At 44.2% G+C, this 23604-nt stretch overlaps 1 protein-coding gene and 1 long non-coding RNA gene across 2 annotated transcripts in view; one reads left to right on the plus strand and one right to left on the minus strand.

The window, feature by feature from the left end:
• LOC132474573 (alpha-2-macroglobulin-like protein 1) overlaps nt 1-16421 on the minus strand; it is a 28565-nt gene extending 12144 nt beyond the window's left edge. Inside the window, exons 1-19 of the mRNA XM_060075352.1 lie at nt 16261-16421; nt 12639-12819; nt 12080-12236; nt 7349-7401; nt 6952-6972; nt 6529-6697; nt 6293-6377; nt 6055-6172; nt 5626-5740; nt 5413-5528; nt 5091-5255; nt 4558-4794; nt 4372-4435; nt 3905-4050; nt 3503-3652; nt 2383-2520; nt 1710-1763; nt 1496-1641; nt 363-591 (exon numbers count right to left, since the gene is read on the minus strand). Of these exons, the coding sequence (XP_059931335.1) occupies nt 363-591; nt 1496-1641; nt 1710-1763; nt 2383-2520; nt 3503-3652; nt 3905-4050; nt 4372-4435; nt 4558-4794; nt 5091-5255; nt 5413-5528; nt 5626-5740; nt 6055-6172; nt 6293-6377; nt 6529-6697; nt 6952-6972; nt 7349-7401; nt 12080-12236; nt 12639-12819; nt 16261-16337 (2421 nt within the window). The 5' untranslated portion in view covers nt 16338-16421. The remainder of the gene's footprint in view (nt 1-362; nt 592-1495; nt 1642-1709; nt 1764-2382; nt 2521-3502; nt 3653-3904; nt 4051-4371; nt 4436-4557; nt 4795-5090; nt 5256-5412; nt 5529-5625; nt 5741-6054; nt 6173-6292; nt 6378-6528; nt 6698-6951; nt 6973-7348; nt 7402-12079; nt 12237-12638; nt 12820-16260) is intronic.
• On the plus strand, nt 1697-2038 carry LOC132474575 (uncharacterized). The gene is made up of 2 exons (XR_009529679.1): nt 1697-1928; nt 2009-2038. It is a non-coding gene; the product is annotated as an uncharacterized LOC132474575 (long non-coding RNA).
• Nucleotides 16422-23604: the final 7183 nt, after the last annotated feature.

Below are 23604 nucleotides of genomic sequence, written 5' to 3' on the forward strand. Positions count from 1 at the left end.
CTATACTACAAACTAGACTGCATCCTATACTACAAACTAGACTACATAATGCTATACTGCATACTATGCTACGTACTATATCCCATACTACAGTATACGACATACTATATCCCATACTTCATACTACACAACCTAATACTATACTGCATACTATGCTACGTACTATACTACAAACTACACTACATCCTATTCTTCATAATACTACACTACATGATACTATACACAATGCGTTGAAATTCTTGGATGCAAGAGGTGTAAAAAGGATCTCTTCCTTTCTGAGTAGCTTCTAATGAATGGAGAGCGTCCTCGGCCCCCCTCAGCCCACCGGGGGGCCGGGGGACACGCAGCACGGAGAGGCCCACCATGATGCAGCTAGGGAGGTAGTTGAAGACGGTGGCTCTGAGCGTGAACACCTCCCCTCGGACCACCGAGTAGGGCAGCGTCAGGCTGACGAAGAAGGGCTGGAAGGCCACCAGCGCCGTGTCCCGGGACAGGCCGAAGCCCAGGGAGGAGGAGGTGCAGAAGGCCTGGGCCCGCCAGCTGGTGATGGTGTCAGGGAGCGTCTTCACCACGCTCACCGACCCGCTGTCTCTGCAGATGGAGAGGGTCACCACGTCAAATAGGGACCTCCAGTGTGTTAAGGGGGTGTGGTTGAGATTCAACCGCTCATTTAACCACCGTCATTTATCAGAAACGGCACAGCCATCAGCCAGAGATGACAATACACTGAGGATATCCTTTCAAGGTGACTAGGCCGGCCTTGCCGACAGTATAAGACCATATGTCCATTTAAGACGGCTCAAAGCTGATGGGAGTGCTCGTGACCAATCAGGACATCTTCCCTGATGGGTTGGGGGACCCCAGGCTCTTCTGAGGGGTGGGAGATGTTATTTTTACTGAAATGGTTTCAGTTCCATTTTAAAATGAGATACTTGTAACTCTTGCCAATTATCGTACTTCTGCAGACATCCTGCCCATTATTTCAATTTAGCAACATACTTCTCTAATTAGTGTAGGTTTAACCTGAAGAGTAGAGCACTAACCAAACGGGATCAGATCCCAGCACTGACCCAACAGGGATCAGATCCCAGCACTGACCCACCAGGGATCAGATCCCAGCACTAACCCACCAGGGATCAGATCCCAGCACTGACCCACCAGGGATCAGATCCCAGCACTAACCAAACGGGATCAGATCCCAGCACTGACCCACCAGGGATCAGATCCCAGCACTGACCCACCAGGGATCAGATCCCAGCACTGACCCACCAGGGATCAGATCCCAGCACTAACCCACCAGGGATCAGATCCCAGCACTGACCCACCAGGGATCAGATCCCAGCACTGACCAAACGGGATCAGATCCCAGCACTGACCCACCAGGGATCAGATCCCAGCACTAACCCAACAGGGATTAAATCCCAGCAATGACCCAACAGGGATTCAATCCCAGCACTGACCCAGCAGATCCAGGTTTCAGGAGTAGAGCACTAACCCGACAGCGATCAGCTCCCAGATCCAGGTGTCAGGGAAGTAGCTTCTCACAGTTTCTATTTTTTGCCGATTTCCCGGGGGTCCCGATGACCCTGAATGGAGGGGATTTTCAGTGTCAGGCATGTCAATTAGACATTGCTTAACATCCTCAAAGATCCGCCGATATCAAGGAACCTACCGGCGCTGCCTCCGGCCATGTAATATCTACGGTGCACACAGGTGGCTGGTTTCTTCACCTCAGAGTTGGTCACAAGTTTTATTCCAATTTCCTAAAAGTGTGAGTAAAAAAAAAAGTGCAAAATTCTGTTTGTCATCGGCAGTTAGGAATTAGAACGATACATAAATATTGTGGCAGACGGCAGGGAGGAGTGGTATGTTTGGAGGAGAGGGGGTAACAATAAATTGTATCAATAAGAATATCGTTAACATCAGGGGTTGATTATGAGAGAGAGAGAGAGAGAGAGAGAGAGAGAGAGAGAGAGAGAGAGAGAGAGAGAGAGAGAGAGAGAGAGAGAGAGAGAGAGAGAGAGAGAGAGAGAGAGACTTTATTGATTACCTGGACCATCTGACTACCCCCCTGTGTGCAGACCGCTTTGTTTGAGGGCCCTCCTGGTGACATCTCCTGGATACGGATTACCCTTTTCCCCACCCTGGTGATAGTTATTTACCCTGTAAATCAATCACCCCTTTGAACTGCTCTGTGTGTTGTATGGTTTTATCTGTTCAACTTGGTGGCTTGGAAACCCCACACCCACTGGCCTGCTACAATATATAAATAACATTACAAAAGGGCAATTTACATGTCAATATGCATAAGGCATCATGGTCCAAATATTATATTTGACATAATTATTGATGTACTTCCTCATGCCATCACTCATATCTTACTTTAAAAACCTTGTAGACGTCGTCCTTCGCGGTGGATTCCTCCATCTCTTGCCCGTACTGTGAGCAGGGATCCGGCTCACGGTCCTCCACTCGGTAGCTGAAGCCACTCAGCTTCTGCACAGGCAGCTTGTTGAACACCTTCAGATACCACGGATGAAAAGAGCGTTGGGACTGAGCAGGTGCAGCAGTCTGACATGACGATGTGTGAGAGAGGGCTGTTCCCGAGTCTGAGGTGAACCGTGTTCAGTGGGCTTAAAATGGGGCTCTCCAATGGAGGCCACGTAAGACAAGAGAAAGCCCAACTAACTAGATTTATTTAATTTTAACAAAAAATTACACTCTCTGAATTGATTTTCTTTTGAAATGTGTCAAAGCCAACTATTGTTTCAGTCATGAATTTGTGTTTTTTTGTTATGTAAGCCTGGGCTACAATCCTGGGAGTGTTCAAATAAAATAAGCATATGTAGACCGGAAGTACGGATGTCTCCAAAACCTAAAAGGTGCCCCCCCACCCCGTTATATAAAAAATATCTGAAACTTGGTTTTTGGGCATTCATTTTTGCCAAATGGACCCATAATGTCCGCCTGGAAAGCTTTTCTATATATTGGAATCTTAAGTAAACCTGAAAAAACAAAATCCTGGTAAAACTGGTCACCAAATTACAAAAAAAGGGGGTCACGGATTTATGGGATTATTTTCCAGATGGTTGTGTTGAAAAGTTATCCAAAAATATGATTATGCAAATGAGACGCCATTATTCAATCAATCACAAATCCACAATTGTATTTGTCATAGTTAGTTGCCATATCACTATCCTTAAGAAACATTGCATTAAGTGTTATACAACAATATCCTGTTAGCCTTAAGCAGTCTTAACAGTAGCCAACTGTCAGCTTCTTGTGCTGCTTAGTTCAGAAAAGTAAACAGTCGACAGACTGCTGTTCACTTTTGGATGCAAACCCCATGGTTTACGAAATGGGATTGCCCTAAAAGCCCTTTTCCATAGTTCCTGAAATAGAAAAAACTATATCTGACCCTTATTAATCAACCTTTGAGCTGGGTCATCACTGGTTGTCCTGGGATGGAGTCTATGTCTTTGGTAAGAGTGTGAGAACGTACATAAGCAGCGCTGAGCTCCTGGTCCGGCTGCAGCAGAAGGATGCTCTGGTCCACCGCCCTGACGGAGCACAAGGATCCTGGCTGGCTCTCCAGGCGAAACGAGGTCTCTCCTCCAGGCAGCTCTCGATCTGCTGAGAACTCCAGCTTCACCTGGAGATAGCAACACAAAAAAGGGTTGCAGCAACAATACCATGTATTAATGGCCATTCTGATCAGTTCCTATTGCTGTCTTTATGTATGCTCATTTAGAAACCACAACTTGCATTGTCATGTTAAACAATTTTCATTGGGTTTGGTCTTAGCATAACGTTACACTTTAAAGGGCACAGTCAAGTCACCATGAAATTCAATTTGACAAAAAGCTTTGTCAGCCATTTCAGATTGATGTTTAGCCTGTCACACCCTATTCTCGAAGCACTGGTCCACTGGGAAGTCCATGTTATCCGCCAACACCTCCCCACTTGGCATCAAAGTGTACACCACCACTTGGGCATATGGGCTGAGGGCAGCTTTTCCAAGCAGGGGGATGGATAGCACTCCTTTGTTGACTAGATCGGAGGGAAGGGGAAGAATAAGGCATGGAGAGGGTAGTAGCAGCAATATAAAAAAGGTCTACTAAAGAAAAATTCAGAAAGCTTTGCAGTAATAATATTTCAAATGATAAATGTTATGGCACATCCTTGATACATTCTTCTAAAATAGTTTTGAATTATTTGAAAGGCCAAAGCCTTAACAGATTTAGAAAGGCTGTGTTTCATATGATTGGTGCGGGGGTGTTGTTCAACGTTTCCATAACGCCCGTCACGCTATCAAGCAAGGGAGTGGAGCCAATAGGAGACGTCCTATTGGCTATTTTAAGGATATTTTACCGATTCCTTCTTTTACAGCAACTGGAAGATGCCCATGCCTCATTATTGCACCCTTGGACATCACCTAATCGGAACAGGGAGGGAGAAAGCGCTAACGCCAGAGATATATCTCCAAATTACACGTTTTTTTATAAATAAAGCAAAGCGTTGAAGTGTTTGTGTAAAGTGTTTACAACGCTGACTCACGGTGTAGTAGAAGGGCAGTTCCTCCTGCCCCGGCCTAAGCTCCTCGCCCTGGATGATGTACTGGGCGCCCACCTGGGACTCCTCCTCACAGAGGCTCTTGTGGCCGTTGGCTGAGATCTTCACGAAGCTCTTGCTCTTAGAGTAGAACGGCCTCATGGTCAGTACTGCCGAGGGGTATGCAGGCAGGCGTTCCTCATGCACAAATGACTGCCGTTCTTCCTTGGGTCTAGAGCTTGCCTAAAGGAGGAGATATTACAACACATGTCAACTTTAAAATTAAAAAAAAAGTTATTTAAATACAGAAAGCATTGAGTGTCCCCCTGGGAAAAATCTTCTGATTGAACAGCTTCTCTGGGAGGTCCACTGACAGGGCCTTGACCCCACAGAGGTGTTGGTGTTGGAGGTTACTGGCTCACCCAGGGGAAACCCATGTGAACACGTGGAGAACATACAAAACCAGGACCCAGATGCTTTTGCACCCAGGACCTTCTTGCCGCAAGTCAACGATACAACATACAGACACAAGGACAAACCATAAGAACCACGCTGTTATTCCACAGGGAGGTGTCCAGGGAGAAAGAAGCCACGCCGTTGTCTTGGGTCAGAAGCGTGAGGTTGTACGACGCTGCGTTGACGTCCACGTATAGATATACCACCTCGTCCCCCACCGCCTTCCTGTCTATTCCAGTCAGCTTGACCTGGAACCCAAGGAAGGAAACGTACACACACAAGTTTTACATATTTATAAAACAAACAAAGATAAAAAACATTATATACACTACATACATATATATATATATATATATATATATATAGATAGATTAAATTTGATGGCTCATGGCCAATATCCATTACCTTGCCCTCGAATGGGATCCCTGGCTTATAGGCAGTATTATCTGCAACATTCTCAAATGTGAGTTCTCTGACATTAATAGAGAAGGGCGTTTGGCCACTGGCTTGAATGACCACCCCTACAAAATATACAGGCAACGGTCATTATTTGACACCAACACTGACAATGTCTTGTTTTGTCTGCAAAACAACTAATTCATTCAATCATAAACCTACCAGTGCCATACTCCTCCATTTCAGCCGTCACATCAAACATGTCCTGGTACGTTTGATCTCTTGGGCCAAATTCTGATACCCTAATGACGTGCGCTGCACAGCCCGTTCTGTCCGTCTGGGAGATAGAACGAGAAAGTGGTGCGAAGGTTAGCCAACACCTTCTGAAACCAAATAGATCAAGATCTAGCTCACATATAAGCAGCATTAATATATATGAGGCAAATGACAGATATGAGGAGTAATATTTATATTTGAGTGATCATTTCTGTAAATGTTTGATTTACTTGACCCAAAATAACCCCAACACTACCCCATGCATTGGATGATATTTAAAAATGTCTAGAATAAGTCGGGTTCATGTAGGAAGTATTTACGAGTCACATAACTGCCAGCCAACCCCCTAGGCTGCAGGGTCTAGTTGCCACTTGCCTGCAGTTGTGATGTCACACAGATGTCTTCTTGCGGGACATAATGCCATACAAAAGGGGCCCGCTTCAGACAAACTACCACCTTGATGGACCCAAGGACAGGCTTTCCATAGGTGTATCTGTCAGAAGGAGTGCCTCGCAAGGCATTGGTGGATTAACAGTGGGAGGAAGCAATGATGACCACAGGCATGATGGGACTCAAGGGCATTTTCCATGAATTCTGCATTGTGGACACTCACCTTCCACAAATTTGTATGGGTACTTTTTGGTGTAAAATATTTATGACATTAGGTAGTCTAATGTTGACGGCATATTTTGGCAAAACTGAAAGGACAAGACTAAGTATCATTATCCAAGCATGAAAAACCGCCTAATAAAATCCATCAGATTCAAAATGTTTCTAAAACAACATTTAGTGTGTAGCACCAGTACGTGTGTGCACGTGTGTGTGTATTGGTTTCAGTCGGGGGCAGACCGTATTCCTTGATGTCAAAGGAGCGAGAGGTGCTCTCTCCCTTCTCCGTCCAGGCGGTGATGGTGTAGGGTCCCTGGGCGGCCTCTGGACTCATGGGGTGAGAGAGGTCCAGGATGCCACTGACGGCGGCCCTATCCAGCCACTGCGCGATGCGGTTTCTGTTGGGGTCCTTGGCATCAAGTGAAAGACATGGAGACATGTACCAAATCACTGCGAATCCAGCAGGTATTGCTGTACTTACAGATGCAACTGATTATTTAAAACCCCCAAGATTACTCAATTTCCGTCCCATGCAAAGTCCATGCAGCGGTGTATAATACCTTTTTTATCAATGGTTGGAATGAAACTATTGAAATATATTGAAATATATATACACCAAAATTTACAAAAATGTATTATGTAGTACATTTGAAGAGTTCTTACCTGAAGCTCAACTGTTTTATACTGCAAATAAACGGGAAGGACGTTTTTAGTCATTTTATATTTATTTTCATAAATACATTTCTAGCTTTGTATGGCCTTATCATACTATTTGTATTTTCTATTCTTTACTCACAAAAGTATTTTCCTTCATATTATCTTGAGCTGAGTAATTATAATCAATAAAGACCTTTTTTTATATGACATATCAATAGGAAATCCTTCCATATTGACACCAAAAGAATAGTAGTATGGAAGGTAATGGAGAGCGCGCCAGCAGCCCTAGAGGTCAGAGAGCTCAGCCTCCACTCCCCGTCTGGAGGGCGGCTGGAGTCAGTTTGACTGACAGTAACAATTCATGGCTCTCCAGTTTGATTGTAAATAAGAGGACATCACGTACCAGCTCATTGAAAGGGATGAAGCCAGCGTCCATGGAGACGATCCGGAACTGGACTACAAATAAATAAATTCAGGTGTATTCAAATATATATTCAAGTGTGGACATTCAGAATGCACATGAGTCAAAGGGGATCACAAACAATCAAAAGGACAGCCTTATTTTCAAATCAAACAATAATCAAAACGAGAACAATTTGGTTTCAAGGAAACCAAACCCTCAGAGGTATTTCAGATGAAACCCCTCTATCCATAAGTGATATGGATCAATCCTAGTCCAAAGTTCCCCTTAAAAGGTATTTCAGATGACACATGATGTAGACTATGGAAGCATATATGTGGCAAAATTCAAATGGCAATGCAATTTGCAATTTGCAATTCAATAAGTAATTACGTTATGCAATTGACAATGCATTATGCAATTTCATAATGTAATTTGTAAATACGTTATTCAAAGTGTATTTTAATATGCAAAGTGACAATGCAATCCTCAATTAAATTTGCAAAAGTTATAACAATAAAAATACAATAACATTTTGTCAAATTCTTTGAGTTCCTTTATTCAAATTGAAAAGCTATAGCGTCCCCGTGATTGCAATCCACTTCGCCACGCTCCGTGTGTTGCGATATTCAAATGACATTTCAATCCGCAAAACGGAATCCAAAACGGAATCCAAAGAGGAAATCCAAAGAGGAATCCAAAGAGGAATCCAAAGAGGAATCCAAAAAGTCAATATGCAAAGTGGCAAACGTATCAGCCACCAGCGGGAACTACGTCACTTTCTAGTGTGTCAGACTGTTTTATGTGTGGGGGGAGGGAGTTCCAGAGCCTGGGTGCTGAACAGCTGAATGACCGGGCACCCATTGTAATGAGTCGTGATGTGGGGATACATAGTAGTCCAGCAGAGGTTGAGCGGAGGGAGCAGGAGGGAGTGTATTCTTGGAGGAGGTCCCAGAGGTAACTGGGGGCTAGGTTCTAGAGAGCTTTGTAGGTGAGGTGTGGGTGGAGACGGTGGGTCTCCCGACCCTATGTTTCGCACCCAGTGCCTGTAGCACTTTGGAAATCTTTGTGTTTACCACACTGGGGTCAAAACGTACCCGTGAGGATAAGTCGTCTATCCTATCTCCCAGAACACGCACTCTATCTACTGCATCTGTGTCTTCAACACGATTGTTCTCCACATCATCGGCCAAACTTCGGAGCGTATCAATAATCTCCATTGGTGACCATAGACCTGACACATACGAAAGAACTAGAAGTGAACAAGGAAATTACGAGCAAGTGACGTAGTTCCCGCCCAGACGCTGATTGGCTGATACGTTTGCCACTTTGCATATTGACTTTTTGGATTCCTCTTTGGATTCCTCTTTGGATTCCGTTTTGGATTCCGTTTTGCGGATTGAAATGTCATTTGAATATCGCAACACACGGAGCGTGGCGAAGTGGATTGCAATCACGGGGACGCTATAGCTTTTCAATTTGTATAAAGGAACTCAAAGAATTTGACTAAATGTTATTCTATTTGTATTGTTAGAACTTTTGCAAATTTAATTGAGGATTGCATTGTCACTTTGCATTTTAAAATACACTTTGAATAACGTATTTACAAATTACATTATAAAATTGCATAATGCATTGTCAAATGCATAATGTAATTCCAAATTGCATTGCCATTTGAATTTTGCTACATATATGCTTCCATATCCGTGTGTTGCGATATTCAAATGACATTTCAATCCGCAAAACGGAATCCAAAACGGAATCCAAAGAGGAATCCAAAAAGTCAATATGCAAAGTGGCAAACGTATCAGCCAATCAGCGTCTGGGCGGGAACTACGTCACTTTCTATTGTGTCTGACTGTTTTATGTGTGGGGGGAGGGAGTTCCAGAGCCTGGGTCCTGAACAGCTGAATGACCGGGAACCCATTCGTAATGAGTCGTGATGTGGGGATACATAGTAGTCCAGCAGAGGTTGAGCGGAGGGAGCGGGAGGGAGTGTATTCTTGGAGGAGGTCCCAGAAGTAGCTGGGGGCTAGGTTGTGGAGAGCTTTGTACGTGAGGAGTGGGTGGAGACGGTGGGTCTCCCGACCCTATGTTTCGCACCCAGTGCCTGTAGCACTTGGGAAATCTTTGTGTTTACCACACTGGCGTCAAAACGTACCCGTGAGGATAAGTCGTCTATCCTATCTCCCAGAACACGCACTCTATCTACTGCATCTGTGTCTTCAACACGATTGTTCTCCACATCATCGGCCAAACTTCGGAGCGTATCAATAATCTCCATTGGTGACCATGGACCTGACACATACGAACTAGAAGTGAACAAGGAAATTACGAGCAAGTGACGTAGTTCCCGCCCAGACGCTGATTGGCTGATACGTTTGCCACTTTGCATATTGACTTTTTGGATTCCTCTTTGGATTCCTCTTTGGATTCCTCTTTGGATTCCGTTTTGGATTCCGTTTTGCGGATTGAAATGTCATTTGAATATCGCAACACACGGAGCGTGGCGAAGTGGATTGCAATCACGGGGACGCTATAGCTTTTCAATTTGTATCAAGGAACTCAAAGAATTTGACAAAATGTTATTCTATTTGTATTGTTATAACTTTTGCAAATTTAATTGAGGATTGCATTGTCACTTTGCATGTTAAAATACACTTTGAATAACGTGTTTACAAATTACATTATAAAATTGCATAATGAATTGTCAAATGCATAATGTAATTCCAAATTGCATTGCCATTTGAATTTTGCTACATATATGCTTCCATAAATCCCCACCATATCACAGCCTTTTGCCTGCTCCTTTGCTTGTTTTTTCTAAAAAAAAATATTTCTTTATTTTTAATTTTTTTAATTTAATTTTTTTTTTACATTATCTTATGCTACGTTTTATGAGTAGCCTATGTCAGTCTGCACAAATCCCCACACTTTCTCTCACACACTTTGAGTGCCCTGCCTGCGCAAACATTTTCTGGACTGTCCCGTTTTATTTTGGCCATTTTAACATCTTTATTAATAAATTAATTAATAATCTTTATTAATGACCAAACTAAGAACATAAAGGCGCAAAAAAAAGAAATAAAATAAATTAAAAAAAATAAAAATAAAGAAATAAAAGAAATTAAAAAAAATAAAGAAATATTTTTTTTTATAAAAAACAAGCAAAGGAGCAGGCAAAAGGCTGGGATATGGTGGGGATTGGTCACGTTGACGGGAATGTTTAGTGACATGAGGGAGGGTGGAGGGGGTTAAAAAAAAGTCTCAATCACTCTTCGACGCGCATGAAAACCAGCCGTGTAGTTATGAGGGAGGCCGTCCTCACACCGATCTTCCTCGTCGTCATCGTCCTCAACGTCCTCCGGTTCATGCAATGCCACCCCAGCCTTAGCTGCAATGTTGTGCAACATAGCCGTCACACATATCACGGCGCATGACTTGGCCGGCGAAAACTGGAGCCCTCCGCTGGACTTGTGAAGGCATCTAAAGCGCAACTTCCACCTCCCGATCGTGCGCTCAGGATTAGGACTGATATATGTCGGTTTAAGCCTAATCAATTGTGTTTTAATGTCTTTAGCATTCATATAATTGCAGTCTATTTTTTTCGTAGGCTACTCTGCTGTCCTTGATGGGGATATATTTTAACCCTTTTTAACACAATTTTCCTGCGACATTCCTGCGTCTCCCCCTCCTACGGAGCCCATTTCAGCACCGTGTCAGTAGACAGTTACAATCCTACGACGTCGTGAGTGCAGCGAATGCGCGTTCACGTTAAGAGGAGTTTCGGGAAACGCGACAAAGAAATTATCGATGGATCGCAAGATCCATCGGGAGAATGATCGTACGAGCGAAGATCCATCGTTATCGGGAAACGGGGCCCAGCTCTCTTGGAACCTCGACGGAGGGGAGACTGAAAAAGTACCAGACACCAGGTAGCCTAACTAATTTTTTGGCGGACCGAGTCGTGACAAGGTGAGCTGGTACTGTCGGTGGAAAAGGGGCATAAGCAATATGGAATTAATCCTGGTCCAAAGTTCCCCTTAAAAGGTATTTCAGACTAAACACGATGTAGTGGGTCTCCTAAGTGATATGGATTAATCCTGGTCCAAAGTTCCCCTTAAAAGGTATTTCAGACTAAACATGATGTAGTGGGTCTCTAAGTGATATGGATTAATCCGGGTCCAAAGTTCCCCCTTAAAGGTATTTCAGATTAAACACGATGTAGTGGGTCGCTAAGTGATGGATTAATCCTGGTCCAAAGTTCCCCTTAAAGGCCTTTCAGATGAAACACGATGCAGTGGGTTTCTAAGTGATATGGATTAATCCTGGTCCAAAGTTCCTGTTAAATACACAACAGTTCTTATCATGCCCACCCCCCTCAGGTTGTTGTGGGTGGAGACGGTGAAAGGCTAAACAGCAAGCACACACCATATGAAAGAATAAGAGTCTGCCAGAAGTGGTGAGGAGGCATTGTCTATGTATTGATGAAGGACGGGGACTAGCTCAAACAGACTGTTTGGTTTTCCTTTCACAACAGCGAGAGAACACAAATATAATTTCCAGGTTCACGGATGCCCAAAAGCCTACGCTTTGATCCAACCTATTTATTGCAGTAAACAAAAAATGCAGAGCAAAATTTGTTTTACTACTACTAAATTTGTGACTACTGCAATACAGCGTTTCCCTCTCCCTGTAGGCTGGAGGCTTGTGACGGGGTGAGCACATGTGTACCAGTCTGTCCAGGCTTGTAGAGCGGCTTGTCCGTCACGATCAGATGAAGGAAGGCTGGAGGGGCGATGAGGACCTTGGTCTCCTTGCTCATGACGGCTCTCTCCCCCTGGATGGTCACATTGACCGTGGCCACCGTGCTGCTGGTCACAATGGGAACCTGCAACACCACCCGCCCCATCATCAAGGGCTCAACGTAGCTTTGAGGTACAACAACGATGCACTGAGATCCATCCTGCTGACGGACGCCCCGACCCCGACACCAGTACCTGGACGCCGGCCCCATACAGGGCTCATGTACTGGTACAACCTCACCCATACAACCACCACATACCACGTTACGCAACATGACGGAACATTGAAGAGCCAGGGAACCCCAAACATTGTAGTTACTCTTAAACGTGGTTATCTATGCGTTAGTGGTTACATTACAGTGGTTAGTAGGGGTAGTAGGGGGGGTCTAGACCACTGATGAATGGGACTTGGGATAAAACCCTGCTCCGTTGAAATTAGTTTAAATAATGAAGTCATTTGTTGGTTCTTCTCTAAGTGAGGAGCAGACCTGAAAGGTGGAGCAGCCGTAGTAATCCGTGGAAACCGTCTCCTCCAGGATGACGGTGCTCCCGGACTGCGCCTCCAGAGTCACCCTGAGGGCCAGCGGCTCCGGGGGGGAGAGGACGTGGGCGCACAGCGTCTCAGATGCCCCTCCGGTCACCCTGGAGCTCACAGTCACGGCGTAGATGCTGACGAGAGGAGGAGGAGCGGGGATCGTGATGTCTGTGGTCAATATTAACGGGATTTCTCTTCATTGATGCTCCCATCTGATTAATATTACAACTGATTGTTTACGTATGAAATATAACTATATTATTGGATATGTTCGTATGCTTAGATGTTTTGGTCTTTGTATTAGTTGCACCAACTATTCTTGAGTCATTGTTATTTCTGTCTGGCCAACCTTTTACACCCTGGTATAACCAAAAGCATATCCCTTGGTGGACTTGATTGCAAGCAATGTAAAAGAAAAAACACTCAAATGCTTCCATGTACAAACATTCCTGTGTAATGGCAGATTGGTTCACCAGTACTAATGATGTGTTCAAAAACATTCCTGACAACCCTGATATTATTTTTCTGGCTAAAGATAGGAGGGAGGAGCTGTTGATGGAGGTAGGTTGTGTCTTTGACCTATATATGGACATAGCCTTTTATGACAAAATAACCAAATACCAGCCCATCAGTACAAGGATCAGAGACATAGGTTATGAATGCAAATTGATAGTATTAATCTTTGGCAGTTTGGGGCAAGTCCACAAACTCACAGTCAGTGGCCTTGGACTGGCAGGGCTCTCAAAAACGGAGGTAAAAAACTGGCCAAATTCTGTTCTATTTCAGCTACAATAGGCAGCCTTGCTGTGTGGCACAGGTGATGTCTCCTTGAGTATCAAAGCTTGTTATCTTATTATCTAATATTTTAATCCTTTCTCTGTACTGAATGTAATTTGGTGGATTCAAATAAATTATTCAAATGTGTGTGCGTGCGTGATGTAAACCAACCTGCTTGGGAGTGCACGATTGCGTAACAGCATTAGTGTTGTCCAAGTAGGGACGGATCTACAGGGGGGCCCACTTTAGAGCCTTGCCACCCCAGCTGCCCCCCTGACCTTTTATTCTTAAAACTGTATTTGTAAAAAAAATTAAACCGCCACTATGTCCACAAGCCTCTCAAAGCATTGAAACAAACTAGAAAATGAACTGAAGGTGAAGATTTGGAAATGTAATCTAGGCCCATTCCCCTCAAACGCAACCCCTTGCAACAAAAACCGGTGTTGTTGTATAAGTCTTGGAGGCCTACGTTTAAGGGTACTTCCCACGTACTGTCGTCTCATGCCCCCTTGCCGAGACCCTTTGCCACCCCATGTCTATGTTCCAGTTCGGCCAGTGTTGCCCCGCAATGGATTTTGAAACGAAATATCTTATATCGCTACCTGTGTTTCTAACGTTGCTGCATAAACCCAGATCCTCGGACCTGCCTTAAAGGCACCCAGTGCAACTTTATGTAAACATTCAATGAAAAATAAACATTCAATTTCTAGTCTTTTTTACACGTAGTAAGTTTCAATAACTCCATACCATTACATATCGACATTCAAGGAGCAAAGATGAGACGTCGTTGTGTGGTGAGAACTGATAGAAAATCGTAAACAACAACTTGGTCCAAATGCTGCTTAAAGGTTGGGTACGGAATTTGCTTTTTTGGCCATTTTTGCAAAATTACTTTAAATCCTTATCATAACCCGCTTACAGACACTGAGTTAGAAGTACTGACATGAAAATTAAACAAGTCAATCATCTGTGGAACGGGCAGGGCTCGAAAAACTCCAGCCAATCATTTGGATTGCCACCTCGTTGCATTGGACAGTAAGTACGTCAATCAAACGGTCGTACTGCACTCCCCCTCCCCCGCGCCCCGCGCGCGACCCCTTCGTGCAGTACTCGTGACCCAGAGCTCGTGACCCAGAGCAAGCTCCTGTTTGTTGTTATCCTGCGGTAGCTACTGGAACTAGTTAATCCACATTTGGACCTAGCAGTAGAAGACAATTTCCATGGCAGACAAGACGCCACCATCCCCACCACCACCACCACCACCAGCAAAGAGAAGGAAAACTCTTTTTCAGAGAGTAATTGATAATAAAAACGCTGAAAGAGAAAAACTGAAATCAAGAATAATCCTAGGCGCTGCTTTCGAACGTTGGCGGCAACTGAAGGATGAGAAGGGTCTAAAAACCGATGCTTGTGTGGCGGTTGACATAGTTTCAAAGTTTATACCGTTTATACTCGGTAATACCGGTGTTGAGACGAGTGTATTACTCGTTGTGAAAATGTCCACACCGCAGCAACCCTAGTGAAAACCAGGACTTCCAATACAATTATATGAAACAAACATACATTTTCTAAAAATAGTAATGATTTATGTGACCGTTTAATGTTTATAACATCTGGTGCAACCATAGCCGCGAGAACGTATTCTCAGCAGGGGGTGCTGGAAAAAAATAACTCAGCCTGCACTAGACTCGCAACTCGTTACATTGATAAAAAAGATATATAGCAGCGCAGCTCAATTACACCAGTGCATGCGCGCACAGTTGAAAATCGATCGTTGTGTTCACTTTCTTCACACCATGGTTCACATCCAGCTGCTCACAGAACAAGTTTAGCGCACCACCGCTACCCTCACACTTTTTCATATAACCTTTTTTCAGCACTAGGTCATATGAGCATTAAATAAATGCTGCGTCTCAAAATGCCTTGGACAGCAGCGAGGATGACTCGCTTTGCCACGGGCCGAAACAGTTCGGAGCGACCACAGCCAGAGCGAACACAGCGGGGCAGAGGAGTGTCAGGAATAGTCTTTGGTGTACACATCAGTACGGCCTATTTGCACTACTGTTTAGTGGCAATGCAGTGTTTTATTCTATGCCTTTTTATTTTCGTGTATTATTTCAATGAATACAATTTATTTATTCATAAAAACAAGATCTGGTCTTCAAATCTTTTTTCCAAATATAGGTCGTCTTACAATGGGGTTTGTGTTTATATTCGGACCAATACGGTACAGCGGGCGCTCACATGACGTTAAGCATTTCCTGGTGCATAATGTGACGCTTCAGAACCTAAAATCCCGTTTCTCCCCGTTGACACGACAACACATAACCGGCGTTTTCAGAAATCTCCACTTTGGCCGGAGTTTTTAGAAATGATCGTTTTCTGTGATAAGACAGGGCCTCGGACAGGGGGTGTTGCAGCACCCCCAGCACCCCTACTTCCCGCGGTACTGGGTGCAATTTACAGCTGAATGTAGTGCCATGTTGTTAAACGAAAACCTACGCTAGCCTGGCTCGCTCTCGCGCATCTCTGTTCGCGCTCGTGCATGATTGCGCGTCCAGGTACTTGGAATGGGTGGAGTCAGAGTCAGCGTTGAAGGAGAGGGGGTAGGACCATTTGAGTTGTTTATTTTCAAAATCTGCTGGCGTTTTTCGCAAATCGCATACCCAACCTTTAAATGTCGGTATGTAATGGTATGGAGTTATTGAAACTTACTACGTGTAAAAAAGACTAGAAATTGAATGTTTATTTTTAAGCCTCGAAAGTTGCACTGGGTGCCTTTAAGTGTGCATACTTACGTTTCGTTGAGGTGGGCGCGGGTTGGAGACCAGGCAAACGCTGTCCAAACCAGCACGCACAGCAGGACAGGTGCCATGATGCTGCTTTCTGCGGAACACACCAACCAGAGTCTGACCACAGGAGGTCCAGATGCTCAGAGTATGACTTAAATCAGGCTATTTATACCCCAACTATCCAGCCACTCCCACCGAAATCAGGCGGACAACTGCCTCCTCCCTAGTCCCTATGAGAGGTTGAATTTAGGGGAAGTCCAAAAAAACAAAAAGCAATAGTCCATTCCCCCCTTAACACCCCCACCCCCAGTTTGAATCCATGCAGAAGCCAGTCAAGGCTTGCTTTGAGTACCGGTAAATGTGATTTTAAATGAGCAGGATTTCACAGGGATGAAGATGTACAGATTATCTTAGTACATTAGAAAAAGCGTTTGCAATATGAATGAGCTATATGTAATGCGTGGTGGGATAGCAAATGGCAACGTGCCAGCGACCCTTCTACAGGAATGACCATGAGTACGGGCCGCCTGCGGTGGTCAGTGGAGGGCAGCACCGCTGTCGGGCTACATGGATAGTTATTCATGTTTCTTATTTTTCTTTTATCTATCTAGGGAGGAGCTCATTAAAATCTGCCTTCCCAATTTTGGGTGATGAAATCTGTATTAAATCAATATTAACCCCCTCCTCCTCTTCCTCCTCCTCATTTTTTCATTGCCCCAGCAGAATTCATATTAAACATGTATGGAGCACATTTCTAATCTACCATCTGTTGATTCCCCCTCCCCCCACCATCCCATCACACACCCTAACCATGCAGGCATGTACACACACATACACAGAAACAAATACACACACACACACACACACACACACACACACACACACACACACACACACACACACACACACACACACACACAGGCACGTATGCAGGCACGCACACACACACACACACACACACACACACACACACACACACACATGTTCACACAAACACACACATGCGCAGGCACACACACACACACACACACACACACACACACACACACACAAATGAATGCATGCAAGCATGCACACACACAAAGGCACACACACACACTCACTGACAGGCATGCAGGTACACAGACACACAAACATACAGACACACACACATTAAAAAAACACGCACGCATGCAGGCCTGCACACAAACACACACACACACACACAAACACACACGCATGCAGGCCTGCACACAAACACACACGCATGCAGGCATGCACACACAAACACACACACATGCATACGGTTAAGCCCTGTGATGTGGATAGAGCACAGTTGGGGTTGTGGGCAGAGGAGCCAGTGAGGAACAGGAGGAAGAACCACCAGCGAGTAACAAAAGGAAGTCAGAGGCTGTGTGGGGATTTAGATGTTCAAAGGAGCGGCTTACGCCCTGGGCCGCGCTAGGGCCCTCTTGAGTCTGAGAATGAATTGTGTTGTTTAACAAGCCTTTATTGGAATCCACACTCCTACCAAAATGTGGAAGATAAAGGGGACAAACAGAAGCCCAGAGCGCTGGATTCTCCGAGCTGAGCCAAGTGAGAGGCCAGCGCCATCCCAGAATCACTGTGAGTCAACAAGAGAGCGCAGGAGACGCATAATGGTGGAGCCCCATCCAGTGGAGGACTTAAACAAGTGTGTGTGTGTGTGTGTGTGTGTGTGTGTGTGTGTGTGTGTGTGTGTGTGTGTGTGTGTGTGTGTGTGTCAGTGGCGTAAATATCCCCCCCCCCCCCCCCCTCCCCCCTCTGCTCGGAAGTCCTGTCCAGGGGCCCAAAATAAATATTTGCACCGGGGCATATCACCATGATGTTACGCCACTGGTGTGCGTGTGTATATGAGTCTGTGTGTGTGTGTGTGTGTGTGTGTGTGTGTGTGTGTGTGTGTGTGTGTGTGTGTGTGTGTGTGTGTGTGTGTGTGTGTGTGTGTGTGTACGTTATCGGGAAACGAGGCTTGATCAGTGGGGAGGGGTGGCCAATGCCAGTGGCGTTGATTTGATTTGCCGCGTCAGACATGCTCTGGGCCTCGATTCCCGATAACGATGGATCGTCGCCCGTACCATGATTCTCACGATGGATCTTGCCAACCATCGTGAATTTCTTTGGAACGTTTCCCGAAACTCCTCTGAACATGAACGTGCGTTCACTGCACTGACGACGTTCGTAGGATTGTAACTGTCTACTGACACAGTGCTGAAATGGGCTCCGTACTGAGGGGGACGCAGGAATGTCGCAGGAAAATGGGGTTCAAAAGCGTTAAAAAATCTCCCCATCAAGGCCAACAGCAGAGTAGCCTACGAAAAGAATAGACTGCAGTAATATGAATGCTAAAGACATTAAAACACAATTGATTAGGACTAGGCCGACATATGTACCGGTCCTAATCCTGAATGTACTGTGAGTACATTCTTTCACGGCATTTTCCCCTTCCATATTACAAACATCTTAAATAGCTTGTGTGATGATGTCACAAATGCAGCAATCACAGCAGATGGTTGGACTAGTTTCAGTCAAGACCACTACCTCACCGTCACATTGCACTACGTCAGGGAAGGTCAGAGTAAAGAAAAAGTCCTTAAAAACAAAGCAGTGTTCCAAGCTCAAACAGGGATAGCTGTTGCGGAGGAGATTGAAGGGATCCTGGAGGAGTTTGGAGTGAAAGAGAAGGTGGTGGCAGCAACTGTGGGTAACGCAGCGAACATGGATGTAGCTGTCAAAAAGCTAAACATCACCAAGTTTCCATGTTTTGCACACACACTTAACCTTGGAGCTCAGAAGCTGTACCATTACCATTCTGTGTAATAATATTAATTGTGATAATTCTATTCATAAATATGAATTGTGCGTATTGTATAATTTAATTGTAAATGGTCTAAACCAGTCTAGTAATGTTTTCTCTAAGAAAAGGTGTAATCACAAACTCCGGCCAGGCTGGAATGAGCATATTGATGAAATCCACCAACAGGCCAGGGAAACCTTTAAAGTATGGGTCAATGCTGGCAAACCAAGGAGTGGTCCTGAATGTGATGCAAAAAAGCATGCTGTAGCTCACTTTAAAAGGGCAGTGCGTTTCATTAAGAGGAACGAGCAGACTTTGAGAGCAAACTCAATGGCTAGAAAGTTGCAGCAAAAAGATGTTTTAGATTTCTGGAAAGAAGTAAAGATTATAAATAATAGTAAGGTACCGTTGCCCTCTAATATAGATGGGGTCACAGGGAGTCCAAATATTGCTGATCTATGGAAGAGACATTATGAAGACCTTTTTAACTGTGTTAAAAGTGATGTTTTTAATGTTGGTGCTGTTTCACATGATAATGTTGTCATTAGGCCTGATGAAATCAGAAATGCTATTGAGATATTGTCTCTAAATAAGTCAACTGGCCTTGATCAGATAACGGCTGAACACTTGAGGTACTCTAGTTATAGAGCATCAGTATTACTTGCCTTGTGTCTGTCAGGAATGCTAATGCATGGAATTCTGCCTGAGCAAATGCTGTCAATACTGCTAGTACCTGTAGTCAAAGAAAAAACAGGGAAGCTCTCGAGTATTGACAACTATAGGCCAATAGCCTTGGCTAGTGTGGTGTCAAAGGTGTTAGAGAGAGTAATACTTGATAGATTACAAGAGTATATTGTCACAGCTGATGAACAATTTGGTTTTAAAAGCAAACATGGTACGGACATGTGTGTCTATGCCTTAAAAGAGGCAGTACAGTAGTACAGTAATCATAATTCCACCATGTTCACATGCTTCCTAGATGCTTCAAAAGCTTTTGACCATCTAAACCATGGTAAACTATTTGCAAAACTAAGAGAAAGAGGTGTTCCTTCATACTTGATACGTGTATTGCATTTTTGGTACTCCAATCAAACCATGCAAGTCAGATGGGGAGATTCTATATCGGAGCCCTTTTCAGTGACAAACGGGGTCAAACAGGGAGGGATTTTATCCCCAGTACTTTTTAATCTGTGTATGGACGGACGCTCTAAAAGACTCAAAATGTGCAGGACTGGATGCATGGTGGGAGAAAGGCTACTTAATCACTTAATGTATGCTGATGACCTGGTCATCATGACCCCCAGTTCAGCTGGCCTTCAGCAGTTGCTCAGAGTGTGTTCTGACTATGGACAGCTCTTTGATATTAAGTTTAATCCCAAAAAGAGTGTAGTCATGATTATGAAAACTAAGGAAGATAGGGATGCAACATTCCCTTCTTTTCTTTTGGCTGACAAGGTGCTCAATGTTGTGGATAAGGTCAGATATCTGGGTCACATCATAAGGGACGACCTCAGTGATGATGATGATGTTCAGAGACAATACTGTAAATTATATGCACAAGCTAACATGTTGTCACGAAAATTTCATGTGTGTACTGATGATGTTAAGATTGCCCTTTTTAAAGCTTATTGTACTCCACTATATACTGCCCACTTGTGGTGCAGATACAGTAAAAGTAAATATAACAAATTGAGAGTGGCATAATGATGCTCTAAGAATTCTGCTGAGGCTACCAAGGTGCACAAGTGCCAGTCAACTGTTTGTAAACAGTGGTGTTCCCACTTTAAATGCATTGCTCAGGAATCTGATGCACAGTTTTATGATGAGATTGACGGACTCAAAAAATGAAATCATAATGACTTTAACCATGCCGAAGTTAAGCAGCATCAGATACACTTCCATTCTCTGGAAGCGTTGGAGAGAGTGTCTGTATGTTTTTTAGTTGTGTTTCTTATTTGTTTGTTGTTGTTTTGTCTGTTGTATTGTCGTGTATATGGACCTATGAGTCTGAAATAAAGATGAATAATAATAATAATAATGTACAACAGCAATACAGTTTCCAACTGGGCAGCAAGGATTCGTTCTGTGATTGTATGGATGAGGAGATCCCACATGGCTAAAGTCGTCCTAAAGGAAAAGCAGCAACTCCTCAGTAAGTAATAGATGTGTAAATACTTTAATAGCAAGCTAACGAGCTACAAATTGTAACAGAAATGAACAGATTAGGATCAATTTAAAAATTATAAAGTAATGGTAATATTACATTGTTTAATGTGTGTGTGTGTGTGTGTGTGTGTAGAGCTGCCCCAGCACATGCTCATTTTAGATGTGAGGACTAGATGGAACTCCCTGTATTCGACGGAGAGATTTTGTGAACAGTTCCCTGCCATCCAAGCTGCAGCCATAGACCAACGGCTTAGAAAGCCCATGGAGAAGAAGTAAAAAATTAAAATGACTTATATAAAACTTGGTTGACGAAAGCCACATTAATAAGGTTATGTTTGTTGTTTATGCAATATTGTTACTTTTGTTTTGTTTGTGTTGCAGACTGGCCATAATGGGCAATGAGGACCTGAGGAAAGCAGAGGAGTTTGTGCAGCTGATGAGGACACATCCACACTCGCTGTCTCCAGTGAAAAAGTTCCAACCTGTGGCCAGATATTGCCCATCCTTCAGAAACTGCGAAAACATTACACTGTGCAGACAGATGACTCTGGAATGATCTTTCCAAACGTTACCAGATACAGTTACTGATATGTCACGATTAATTACTATATGAAAATTAATCATCTAAACTAATGGTTATTTATTGTCAGTCACATTTTCTCCTAAATTGGTGTTTGTCCCCCATTTTAAACTTAAGGATGGTGATATCCAGGCATTCCTGGAGGAAGCCACTGTGTTGGATCCCAGATTTAAATCTAAAATGGACATGGATGACATCTGGGACAGGGTCAGGGCATCAGCAGTGGCAGCAAACACAGAGGCAGTGGAGAAGGTACTGTATTTGAATTTGACAATGCCTTTAGCACATTTCTGTTGTGAGACCTTTTCTTCTTGCTCTGTGGTTCTTACTTTACATTTCTTCTCAAGCTGTCAGAGCCGAGAGAGACACAGGGGCAGGCAGAAGAAGAGGATGAAGAAAAAGAAGAGGAGGACTACGTACGTTTAATGTAGCTAATTGTGATGAATGATGATAGATGGCAGGGCTTATCACACTATTTAGTTTAAAACTAAACCTTGTTATGTCATAATTTTAGACGCCACCTGTAAAGCAGAAAAAGATGACAGCCCTAGAGGAACTTTTAGAAGAAGAGGACGGCGAGCTGCTTTCCACACAGCAGCTGCCCCCTGTCTCCACAGCCCAGAGAGTGGATCAAGAAATCCAGCTTTATAGAAGCCTTCCTCCCATTCCAACCAAAGACAGTGCCAGTCTCTGGTAGTGGAAGAAGAGTGACACATTGCCAGTGTTGTCAGCTCTTGCTGAAAAGTATCGCTGTGTCCAAGCGTCCTCCACCCCTTCTGAAAGGGTGTTCTCCACTGCTGGAGACACCCTAAGTCCAGAAAGAACGCGTATCCTTCCTGAGAGGGCAAACATGAGCATTTTTCTGCACAAAAATTGTTAATTTGCCAAAGTTGTTAGTTGTGTTCTCATCTTTCCAGAAGACTTATTTATTTTGTTTAGATCAGTTTAATTTTGTTACTTGAATGCAAATGAGCACTGTTGAAGAGATTTAATACAAACAAACGAATTTGTGCTTATTTTCTCCCAATGAGAATGAGAATCGATAAGAGAATCGATAAGGAATCGGATCGATAAGCAGAATCGGAATCGTGAAATTCCTATCAATTCCCATCCCTACTACCTACCCCCGAGGGTTGCCCTCCGGGTCGGATGTTTGTTCCCCCGGCGGCCCGCACAGCCATTCTCCAATGGGGGCACGAGTCCAGAGTTGTCTGCCATCCACGGTTTCTCCGCTGTCTCTCTCTCCTCCGACAGCGGTTTTGGTGGTCCTCCATGGCTGCCGACACCAAGGGTTTCGTGGCTGCCTGTTCCATCTGTGCCCGCGGCAAATCGTCACACCGTGCTCCGGCTGGTCTCTTGCGCCCTCTACCTGTTCCTCACCGTCCGTGGTCGCACATAGCAGTGGACTTCGCCCCACTCCTCCCCCCGAACCTCCTAGTCTTATGGTCTCTTGATAAAGGAATCTAGATGGGCTACGGTGGGTTCTATTGATAGAGGAACGTAGATGGGCTACGGTGGGTTCTATTGATAGAGGAACGTAGATGGGCTACGGTGGGTTCTATTGATAGAGGAACGTAGATGGGCTACGGTGGGTTCTATTGATAGAGGAACGTAGATGGGCTACGGTGGGTTCTATTGATAGAGGAACGTAGATGGCTACGGTGGGTTCTATTGATAGAGGAACGTAGATGGGCTACGGTGGGTTCTATTGATAGAGGAACGTAGATGGGCTACGGTGGGTTCTATTGATAGAGGAACGTAGATGGGCTACGGTGGGTTCTATTGATAGAGG

The sequence above is a fragment of the Gadus macrocephalus genome, chromosome 16 (assembly GCF_031168955.1).
Source record: "Gadus macrocephalus chromosome 16, ASM3116895v1".
In the NCBI taxonomy this organism is placed as follows: Eukaryota; Metazoa; Chordata; class Actinopteri; order Gadiformes; family Gadidae; genus Gadus; species Gadus macrocephalus.